Genomic DNA, 12,500 nt, shown 5'->3' with positions numbered 1-12,500 from the left:
TTGGTTGTCTGGATATTTGGAGAGGTAGACAGTTGCTTCTGATTTATCATACAGAGCTGTTCCCTTAAAATTGATTACCTGATGTGACAGTTTTAGGGGTGGAGCAATGCCCAAACCCTTACATTTCAGTGGGAACTCACTGAAATATTAAAAAAAAAAAATGATAAAAATTAAGATGCTATTTTTGAAATAGGTTTTTAATTACATTTATTACATTTCATGCTATTTTTCCTGCAGATGTTCACTTGTGAATTATTCAATAAAAACATCTATGGCAGTGAGCTCATCAATTTTAGAGTGCCATGGGTGCAGCCAAACCTAACCATTAAAACAACAAAGAAACATAGGAAAAAAATATTTTAATTATTTTAAAATTTGGTTAATTTTACAAGTAGAATGGCTAAGTGGATAAGGTATAGGAGTATTGGGTCACATGTCTCCAGCTCAAATCCACTTGAAATTTTTTATTGTTACAATGAGTATTATTCTACATGACACATAGCTGTTGGGAATGGGTACCAGATCTTCTAAGAAAATAATCTCTGTAGACAGGTGAACAACCAAGTTAGAAAGAAATCTCGTCTATTTAATGCCACTGTTGTCACTCTGAGATTGAACCTGCATCAGTGTCAACTTATTAAGAGGCAACATACAGGTCTATAATGAAGAGACTGCACTTACACAACTTAAAATTGAACAAGTTCTTCCAATTAACTTACCCTGTTTTGGTGTAGAAAGAAAAAATAGACACCTCTTTACAGTTCATGAGCTATAAAATAGGTTATCACAAAGTATAAACAACTCATCACTGTGTAAATACTATAAATTGATAATAAAAACAGAGCCTGAGGAAACAGGTGGTGGTCTGTGTCAGCAAAAATTATTCAGTGAACTTCATGTATGTGTTTAGATAACTCTGTATGTTGTAAGAAGAGGAATCTAAATACATTGGAGCAATCCTTTTGTCTAAGACAGAGACAAATAGTTTCAACTGATAAATACCATTTTGGGTAACATGTTGAGAGGTGGGCTGCACCAAACTGTCCACAGAAATATACTACAGGACAATGAACAGTCATTGAATGGGTTATGAGGTTTACACCTGCACTCCATTAACACAATGATGTTTTTAGTGATAGATGTCAAATTGTGAGGAGGTGTATAGGCAATTGAATCAATCTCATTGTATTACAGGTACTAATATGACCCACAAAAGTGATACAAAATCCTGCAGAATTTTAACTGAAAATGTAAAGATAACATTTAAGAGAGATATTGAAAAGACAGTTCTAGGGAGATGGAACACTGTCATTCAGTGTTGATGTGTTTAGCATTTAGTATTCAAATTCACAGATACCATATAGAACAAGTGGAAAGGTCTTCATTTAACCTGATGTTGGATTTTGCCTAATCAGAAAAACCAAAATGAAATGAGGACATAATGTGGAATCCCCTTTCTGTAACTGTGGACAGTCTAAACCATAAGTCACTAGTTAGTTTTCACAGTATTTGTTTCCTTGCAAAATTGTATTTTAAAAAAATGGGAAGATTTGATATAGATACAAAATAATAACTTTAGGCTACTGAATTCGTAGCAATTCAAGAGATTCGACTAAATGGTTTATCTTATTTAGTCTCCTCTTTCTATGTCCATTTGAATCCAAATCCTATCAGGGATAAATTTTACCTTTCATCAAAGAAAAGTTATAAAATTAAGTATTATAAAACTGCTTCTTCAGTGCTCTGCCATTATCAACTGAGAATGTATCCACTTCCCCACCTTTGCCTCACAGCATTGACACCATAAGGATATGTTCAGATTTTTAAAACCTGCACACACATACACACATATGCATATACAAATGGATAAATAAGTAGTTGGATGGATGGATAGCTAGGCAGATGGGAGAGTGATTCATAGATTAACACACATGACAGGCAGATGTCATTCATATTTACCCTCATTTTATAGTTTTATTTATTGTCGTATGTATTCTTTAATACAATGTGGCACCGGTGCCTATTTCCAGACCAGTTGAATGAAAGCAGGTAGTGTAAAATATCTTGCTGAAGCTCTAATTTTCAAAGACAAAATCCCCACATATCTGGAATGCCTCTGATCATATATCAGCTTGATCAGGGCTGACCTGGGGTTAAACAACAGTTTCAGTAATGATGTATATACATCATCATCATCATCATCATCATCGTTTAACGTCTGCTTTCCATGCTAGCATGGGTTGGACGATTTGACTGAGGACTGGTGAAACCGGATGGCAACACCAGGCGCCAATCTGATTTGGCAGAGTTTCTACAGCTGGATGCCCTTCCTAACGCCAACCAAAAAAATACAAGACAAAAAAATAAGTGTGAAATGTCTCTTTAATAGTAATTGAAATGAGAAACAAAAACATATTTTAAAAGTGAAATACTTATGAAATACCAGTAGTTACCTGTTTGTTAATGTCTTACACACAATATCAAACTCATATTCCTTAGCAGTGCTTGGTTGGAACACAACTTCCAGTGTCAGACTTTCTAAAGGTAGTATAGTGCCAAAGCCATCATTTGGTTGTACATCAACAAACTGGGAAACAAAAATGCCATTATTATAGAGATAGATAAAATAAGTAATAATAGGCTGAAATAAATACTGAACTCTATAAAATCAACTAAAAAACCCCTGAAGATGATTCCCATCATGGCCACAGTACAATGACTCAAACCAACAAAAGAGCAAAAACAGAATGAAAGATATACTAACAGAAGGTATGTTCAGGAAGGCAAACTGTTGAGGCAGGAGGGATTTATTGTACAGCTCAACATAACGACAGGCAGATTCAAATATTGTACAATTACCGAAGTCAATAGAACTTTCATTAAACTGGAGGTCAGATGAAGTCACAACAGCATGTACTGTGAAAATGATTGGCTTGCGCTACAAAAGAAGTTAAAAGACAACTAAATTTAACAGCCAGTTTTATGAAAAAACAATTTCTTTTAGCTTAGTCAGAGGCAGACTGATTCAGTCTTGTGTTGTACTGTGTTGTACAGGAAGTTAAGAGTTAAGACACAAACTTCTCTGAAAGCCAACTGACATCATTTAGAAATATAATTCAATTTCATTTTCTCTTATTTTCTGAATCCTTTAAATTTCATTTTCTCTAATTACCATTCCCTATGCACTCTCTCTCTCTCTCTCTCTCACACACACACACACACACACTCACCATCAAAAATTCAAGTCCTACTGACCTTGTTCTTAGCCCGTGCCACATAAAAATCTAAGAATTTACCAAGCTACTACTAGTAACAATGCAAAACAGCTCAAATCTGATAAATTAACACATCTCAAATCTGGTTTCAATTTACTATCCAATGACCTCTTCAGTGAACACACACTCTCACTTGTATATGCACATATGCATACAAACGTACACATACTTACATATACAAACACTCCCATAACCAAATAGCACACTTAAACACTTAAAATTCTTTGTATCAAATTGAGAAAAAAAAAAAAAAAAAAGGAAGCTAACAATAAACAAGTCAACATTCTCCCTGAGAAAAATCTCTTAACACGCCTCATCCCACACCATCTCTGAACAGTATGTAACATCTCCAGGCTTGAATGCAATAGTAGTCTGAGAATTCTCAACTTAGATGAATAAAACTGGCTACTGTGAGGCATTGAACTCTCCAACTGTCTCAATATGGTGTGCATTTATTTGTATAAGTTTATATTCATACAGACATATATATGTGTCTGTGAGTGTATTTATGCATATGGTAAAACAGAATCCAAGGAAACTGTGGGGGGGGGGGGGCTTGCATTGACAATACTTGTACTATTTGGAAAAAGCAACAGGAAGAGTACAGTGAAATCGCTGGGGGGGGGGAGTGGTGTATCCAATGTTTGAGAGGGTTCTTCTTCAGAGTTATGATGACAGGTGGGGGGGGGGGACGGGAGGAAAGACAACAGAGCTTTACATTCCTGTATGTTTGAATAACTAGTTCCCTTATTAGCCAGAGTTCATGAAAACTCTGGGTAATTATATAGCAGGCATCGACAAAGTGTATTATACAATTTTACTCAACAACATGTATTGTTTTTTCACACTTGTTATAGAAAAACATGTATGTATTTTATGTACATGTGATTATTACTGAATGGTCTTCCTTACATAACTTGCAATCCAGATTTTAATGTTCATTTCAAATACACTGGTATTGACATCATAGAATTGTGGTGCATCTTTTGTAAGGGATTTTCTGTAAGGAAGGAAAAATATGAGGTTTTCACATCATTATTGTTGTCATCAACTGGTAAATAATTATAGAATAAGAAGGCAATTATCAACATAAATAATTCTATCTTTGATTAACTATAACTGGACATAAATATTCATTTTTGTTGGCACAGTTGAATCAAAGCTTCACTCTGGTGTGGTGAAGTATATATATGAAGACCATGATAATTATGATTGCTACTGATAGATTGCTATTTAACTCTCAGCCATCAATGATTTAGCTTACTTGTAACCAAAGGCATTCCAACCATGACCATCCTATTTTTCATTCCATCCCTATATCTAAAAAAGCCTCATTATCCAAAAACTAGGGACTTTTTTTTTTCAAAGACAAAAGAGATTTGACAGCTATTTCTAGCAGGTTGAGCAACCTTGTAAAAGCTCTCTTATTAGCTTGTTGATACTGCTACTGCTGCTGCTAATGTTAATAATGATGACAGTGATGATAATAATAATAATAATAATAATAGTAACAGTAATAAAACTTAGGCACAAGGCCATGATTGTATTTTAAGGTGGTGGGAAGGAAAGTTAAGTAAATCAACACCAGTTCTTGACTGGTACATATTTGATTGCAATCAGGAAAATGAAAAGCAGTATTTTAATTCAGAACATAAATGAGGGCAACTAAATATGACAAGGCATTTAGGCAACTCCTGTACCACTTTTGTCACTCCACAGCCCTAACAACAACAACAACAACAACAACAATAAGAATTTCTTCCTTAAACAGGGAGGCTATAAATTTGTCAGGGAGGTGGAAACTTGTCAACTGGGAATAAATCTTTAATTTTCACAAGGATGATGGATGACAGGAAATGACATTACTAAAAGGGGAGAGATTTATGTAAAAAAAAAAAATCAAGTATGGAAAACAAAAGTATATGAAAGGCATGAAATGAGACTCCCAAGTTCTGCCAAGGAATCAGTAAAGTTCCTTGACAGAACTTCGAGTCATCGAAGTTCTGTCAATGAACTTTACTGATTCAGGATTACCGTGACTGTAAAGAGCAAGTGGCATCTCTCAGTTGTTTTTCAGCTTACAGGTGCATGTCAAGTGTAGGCCATTCTGGTCACCTATTTTCACCTACCTTTCAGCAAATTCACTGGAGAATAGCATCTTCCCCATCATAACTTGCCTCTCTAAGTGGAACTGGAAGGTGGCAATAATAATAATAGTAATAATAATGTTTCTAACATAGGCACAAGGCTTGAAATTTCACAGGAGGTGATTAATTTATCTGTTATCTTTCACTTATTTCTGTCATTAGACTGAGGTCATGCTGGGGCATTTCCTTGAAGAATTTTAGTCGAACACATTGTCTCCAGCACTTATTTATATTGTAGATAACATACAGTTTTCTTTATTGACTAGACACATAAATCCTGTGTTTTTTAAATTGAAATCAAGAAGAGTAAAATATAAGGCCATGGCAATCATGCTTTTTCCAAAAATATTAGTTGACAAAAGTGTAGTGAAATTTCTACAACTAACAATTAAAGGTAGATTATAAATGTGATTTGCACAATAGTATTTGCTACTCAAAGGAATCGTAAATCATAAAATCCTGATGTTTTACTGAAGAACTGGATTAATTTCACTCGAGGTGGTTAAGTATGTGGTCAATAATTGATGGCAACATATAATGAGTAAAATGAAGTATAATGGCCAATCTCAAAGGAATTTGGATTCAGAATCTAGTGAGAAATGACAAAAAACTGCATGAAATCTACCATTTCTGCCAATGCCTTGTCCTGCTATTGTCCTTTGATAGTGATTTTGCTTTTGTGATATAGAAATATTTTATCTAAAGAGTCTTGAGAGTATTTTACAGGCAGTTACTTTACATGCTTCGGAAAAATAAAAAATAAAATTGGTCTTGATGAGATTTGAACTAAGACGGCTGTAAAACATTTATCAATTTTCCATTACCCAGCCAATTCATACCATATGAAAAAAAAGCAGTTATACGTTTTTTTTACAATGCTTCTTACATATTTACATATTTTTTGATGTGTTGAAATATCAATTAGCAACTGTCATTTCCTCAATGAACAGGAAGAGAATTCCAAGTGCAATAGCTTATGTGAAGATGTACATTAAACTTTATTACACATGTGGAATAAATGAAGGATGGGGAGTAGAAACAAATTTCTAATTTGTAACTTTCTTACATAACTTTTAAACTTCTTTCTTAATAATTATAACAATAGCATCAATAACAACAATACTAATGGTTTCTAATTTAGGCACAAGGCCAGTAGTTTTGAAGGGAGGGAGTTTAGTGGCTACCACTGACCCCAGTATTTGACTGGTACTTTATTTTATTGAACCTGGAATGATGAAAGCCAAAGTTGATTTTATATATATGTATATATACATATAATTCTTAAACAAGAATATTATTGACAGTGACTAAGAATAATAAATTTGTACTTTACAAAAGTATAAAGTAATCCATCAGATTAACGCAAAACTGTTTTTATTATAACTATCATAATCACACACTTAAATACTTCGTTTGATTTAATTTTAATTTGCCAAGGTTCAACCTTTCATACACATAGACAACAAGAAGGATCTGGTGAGGATTATGCCTTTTCTAAACATTTTATCTGGAACAGTATAATCAAATCACTTGAGCTCTGATAATTTACAACATGAAGCTAAATATATTTTTCTAGTGTATGGCACTGAGAATTGGATGTACAGAACTGTAATTACACCATTAATATATAAAACAAAAAAAAAAATATTATATTAAGAGATTAAACAAAATACAGAAATGAATATTTCTACCTTGGAAGAAACTTCAACTGTGCTAAGAACTGAGATTTTGCTTGAATGATACCCATTTTAGGTAGAATTTCAAGATGGTTACGTATTCTTCGATCAATATCAAACTTGATTTTGAAAGCTGAAGGTTGCCTGAAATTTCGGAATGGTGTAAGTAATGTATGAAAAAGTAAAACATTATAGTTGAGTAACTTAAGTGAGCACTACAAGAAAAATGAAGGAGAGTAAATTTTAGATTTAAAAAGAACTTTGTTTATCTTAATTTTGAAAAATAAAAGAAGTATAGAAAAACTGCATTATTTATGGGATGACCCAATATATATATATATATATATATATATATATATATATATATATAATCACATTCACACAGGTATATTTATGTACACACACATACACACATACTGAGATGGGAGGGAGAGACAAAGAGAGAAAAGCTGTATGATAGAAAGACAGCCATAGATAGATGTAGAAACAGATGGCCCAGAGTGGTGAAATTATATTGAAATGGCTTTAAAGATGATCAAAATTACTTTGAGATCCTATCTCTGAATATTCACTTACGCAATATTATGAAAGAGTATTTAATTCATGTTTTCGGATGAAGAAATATTAGAAACACATGGAGCCAGTATTATGAGAATCTATCATTAAAATGGAATTTATGTAAGTGTGCACATATGTGCATGTGTGTGTATACATATATGTATATATTTCACCATCATCATCATTATCACCATTTAATATCTGTTTTCCACACTGGCATGGGTTGGGAATTCCAAAAGGATCTGACAAGCTGGAGCCATATCATGTTCTAATGTTTGCATTGGTATGGATTTTATGATTAGATACCATTCCTAACACCAAACCCTTTGCAGAGTGTACTTAGTGCTTTTTCACAGCACCAACACTAGTGAGGTCACCTTGAAACATGCAAGGCTGAGGGCCACAAGGGATCCTTATAACTGAAGGAGAATAAAAGAGAGGTTATGATGGGATTTGTGATTTGTCTGCCTTCCTACTTACTAAGACTTTGGTTTTTGCTATGTTACTTACTAAGACTTTGGTTTTGATAATTTGAAAAAAAGAAAAAAATATGATTATGTAATACTGATTGAATGGTTGAAATAGTTTCCTTTAAACATAAAATACTGAAGGATTTTTTTATATCAATTTGGTATATGAATCATCAAAAAGTAAATGAATTAACTGATACCCTAAGCTAATCTGTCAGAAACTTATAAAGCTAGTGTTTAGCTCCATTTCCCTTGTATTTGTAAATATATGTATTCCTATAACATCTGCTAACTATTTCCTATCACAGCTAGATTAATTGATGTTTTTAAATTTTAGTGCTATTCACTGCAGTAGGCTTGGCTTTAGCATTCTTGAATTGGTTGTCTAAAACTTTATCCAACTAACTCTTCAAAACTGATATTATGTATACCAGCCTAAACTCAATGTATCTCTCCCCTGCTGTCTCTCATCTGCTGATTCACATTCCACAAGTGTTTCATAATCAAGGCCACATGTTAAATATTTTGCTGAATACTTCTCTCATGAAGTTTCATCTCCTAAGACTTCCCAATCTATCCGCATAAGATTTCAATTCAACTATTAACCCTCATGTGTTCAAATTGACTGTCAGACATGCTAACATATTTTTCTTATCCCTTTGACACTGTTTAAGAAAATCTGATAGGAAAAAAAAAAAAATTGTAGAGTTTCTTATGCTTGCAAGTGAATATCAAAAACAAAAAAAAAAATACCTGTTTTCTAGTATTATAGTATCCTGATACAGCTTGTCATAAACACAGATTTTCATATCCATTGAAGTTTGTAAAATTTGAACAAGAATATCAGTTGCAACTCCAATGAGCTTTACAGGGATCTGAACAATAGAAACATTCCAAAATTCATTGAATTAAGGCAGAGAAAGATGAGCATAAAATTGCATATTACATTATGAGATTGGTCTTCCAGTGATATCACTGCATCTCTTATGTGTCTATAGCTTGTACTGGGTGAACTTCATGGAGTTTCAGCCAACAGCTTTTCTACATATCAAGTGAGGTCATCTTCCTGAAGGGATCTGTGATTTGTGTGTCTTACTACTTATCAATACTTTGATCTTTGCTAAATTAACTCTAACGCACTTTGATTCCAGTCCATGCTTCCGTACCGGAAATTTCTTCTTTAATATATATATATATATATATATATATATATATATATATATAAAACCAAAATAAATTTAGAGGAATAACTCAGAGCGCCCATAGACACATACAGGTATGCCAAATGTCATACAACATAAATTCTTAATTTATTAAAATTATCTCCACCTCTAGAGGATGTATCTCAATTACCAAATGACAACTGAGAAGAGCTCCATATGAGAAAGGAAACAAAGACTTTTCCAAAGTTGACATGCCATTAAGGAAAAGGACAGGTCTATTGTCTGAAAATAAGCAGACAGCTGTGGATATGTGTTTCTACCTCAATAGGCACCAGCAGCATGACGACTGTCCTCAGAATATTGCTACACTTGTATTTAGAAATTAAATATTAATAAAAAACAAATCACAAAATGTAATGATCTATAGAAATAATTTAAATATCAAATTATTAGTTTTCAAAAAAGTATAAGTTATAGAGAAAAATGTAAAAAGAAAAAAAGAAAAAAATTAATTTTCAGTTAAAAAAAATACTGCACAATTTAATATAGAAAAATATTAGAAAATAGATTTATCTATTTTCAGAATTACTAAAAATGAAAAGCAATATTATTAATAAAACCTCAAAAAATTAATTAGAAATAGACTTTTTATAATTTCATCTGATGTAATGGGAAATAGGAGATTCGGAGATATAGCAAATTACCTGCAGATGGCATCAAGGCACTATCTATTTAAATATTACAAGTTCAAATTACTGTGGAATTATGAAACTTAGTAAAAAAATGTTTTATACATTATTTAATGAAAAAATGTTAAATACTACTTAGAAAAGATAAAAAAATAATCTAAATGTTATGGAAAATAAGTTAAAATGGATAGGCTAGGATTACAAAATATTACACCACTATCTATCAATCTAAATATATTCCTAGATGCACACTTTCAAGGCTGTTCCCCAGCATGGCCACAGTCTAATGAGTGAAACAAAATCTATTTCCCAATCTATCTATAAATCTCTCACTGTCATCCACCCATTTCTCCACCCAGTTGTCATCCACCCATTTCTCTCCATTCTGTATGTCCTACATCCTGCTCTAGTCCACCATTTTTATTTTCCTATGTCAGTGACTCTTAGAACCCAATGTTGCTTCAACATTCCTTTTCTCCTTCCATTCACAAACCACTACCTCATCTTTCTCTCCCTCTCTCTCTTCTCACAAGCTATCACTACCTTCCTCTCCCACCCCCCACTTCCTGTTTTCCTTCTGCAAGTTCTTTCTTCTCTTGACCATTGCAGTGGTTGGGTCTATTGTTCTTTTGCTCTTGGCTTGTTTCTTTTCCAACACTGAAAGGCTGATTACTAATTTCCTTCATTGCTTTGCTTTGTGCAAGTCCGTCTGAAAATGTATCATTTATGTTCACAGACTATCTTTATGATGTGCTAGATGGAAAGTGAAAAAACCCCATCAAATATACATGTGTGGATGTCTCCTAGTCTTGACATTGTAAATGAGCATCACCATCATTTCCAATCTTCTGTGCAAACATGCTTGGACATGGGGAAATATTATTTCTGCTTTCAAACAGTTGAGGGTTGACAGCAGGATGAGCATCTAGCCATAGAAAATCTATCTCAAGAAATATCATCAGACATGACTGGCCTTCGTGCGGGTGACACGTAAAAGCACCCACTACACTCTCTGAGTGGTTGGCGTTAGGAAGGGCATCCAGCTGTAGAAACTCTGCCAAATCAGATTGGAGCCTGGTGTGGCCATCTGGTTTCACCAGTCCTCAGTCAAATCGTCCAACCCATGCTAGCACGGAAAGCGGACGTTAAACGATGATGATGATGATGATAGAAAAGTGGATATGAAAATGAAGATGATGGCATACTATATATGTACATATATATATATATATATATACATACATGCACATATATAATAAAAATACGAAGCCAAAAATGTGAGTGTGAGTGTGTTTGTTTAGTGATACCTCCTTCATAGAGTAATTTTATGTACCTCAGTGTATGTTTACCAGACACGCTTACACAGATGTATATGCTTTCATCAGTTGATAAGCTGAGATTATAATTATGCCTTCATCCTTTTCAGCAGTATATGATCTCTGTACTGAGTACTTTTACTTCTAGTTTGTACACAGAAATGTTCACACACACACACACACACGATTTAAGCACGTGTGAACATGCATGGGAGATGGGTGTTAAGAGATGATGATATATCGATAGATACTTATATTAAATGTGTGTGTCTGTGTGTGTATATTATATATACATTATGCATATATATATATATATATATATATATATATATATACATATATAGTATATCAAATATATATTTCATATAGAACTCAGAACATGGAAAATAGAACTCAGAACATGAGTATTTATATATATTGTAGTTATATATATATATACACATGACATATGTATATTTAATTCAAATGCATTTATGTGTGAACATGTGTGTATTTACACATACACATGCTCACACACAAATGTATGTATGTTGGGAGTGTGTATATATATCATATATATGTGTATGCTTACACCCAACTCTATCTATCTATCTGTACATATGACATCATCTCACAGATGTTTGTGTGTTTGTAAGCTAATTTTTAGCAAAAGTACGTGTATCAAATTTCAAAGCAATCTATATATTTATAGAAGATTCATATTTTTTTAATTAACATTTAACTTGATTAAAATTTAATTAGTGAGCTACTTAGAAGATTGAATATTAAGAAGACAGAAATATTAGGATCTTTTCACTGAACACACTTCTCTTTTTGGCATATTTTGAAATATTCACATTCTTATGTATTGAATACACATCCTGCCAGTGAGTTAACTTTGCCTTTCAATCTCACTTCTCAGTTGCAATGATGGTGATGAAGACGATGATGTCTTTGACGACAAGAATAACAAAGATAACTTCTTTTTGTCATTAGCTGAGGTAGTTGTTGATGCCTCTCACTTGCATTATCTTCTTTATATTCTGTCACAGGTCATTCATAGGCTCAAGGCTACAACAGCAAACACTTGGCCAAGGTGCTATGCATTGAGATAGTTCTTGTAAACACATGATTATGATGTATCCACATAACCATGCCTACCTGTCACTCTTTTAATATACATATAATCACTGTTTCAATGCCTACTTTCCCATGTTTGCATGACTT

At 33.1% G+C, this 12,500-nt stretch overlaps 1 protein-coding gene across 4 annotated transcripts in view; it reads right to left on the bottom strand.

Annotated features, from left to right (window-relative positions):
• LOC106876520 (cilia- and flagella-associated protein 74) overlaps positions 1-9,097 on the bottom strand; it is a 25,463-nt gene extending 16,366 nt beyond the window's left edge. For 2 of the 4 annotated variants that reach the window (XM_089342761.1, XM_089342762.1), the window contains exons 1-6: positions 8,880-9,097; positions 7,114-7,242; positions 4,188-4,275; positions 2,765-2,938; positions 2,454-2,587; positions 1-139 (exon numbers count right to left, since the gene is read on the bottom strand). The exon at positions 1-139 is cut by the window's left edge and continues 28 nt beyond it. In XM_089342761.1, coding sequence (XP_089198887.1) covers positions 1-139; positions 2,454-2,587; positions 2,765-2,938; positions 4,188-4,275; positions 7,114-7,242; positions 8,880-8,941 — 726 coding nt within the window. In that variant the 5' untranslated portion in view covers positions 8,942-9,097. Of the gene's footprint in view, positions 140-2,453; positions 2,588-2,764; positions 2,939-3,255; positions 3,417-4,187; positions 4,276-7,113; positions 7,243-8,879 lie in introns of those variants that run through there. The other 2 variants (XM_089342763.1, XM_089342764.1) reach the window with 2 other exon arrangements.
• Positions 9,098-12,500: the final 3,403 nt, after the last annotated feature.

This window comes from Octopus bimaculoides, chromosome 26, assembly GCF_046866305.1.
Source record: "Octopus bimaculoides isolate indiv1 chromosome 26, ASM4686630v1, whole genome shotgun sequence".
NCBI lineage: Eukaryota > Metazoa > Mollusca > Cephalopoda > Octopoda > Octopodidae > Octopus > Octopus bimaculoides.
Note: the sequence above shows the minus strand (reverse complement) of the source record. Positions and strands in the feature narration are given on the sequence as shown.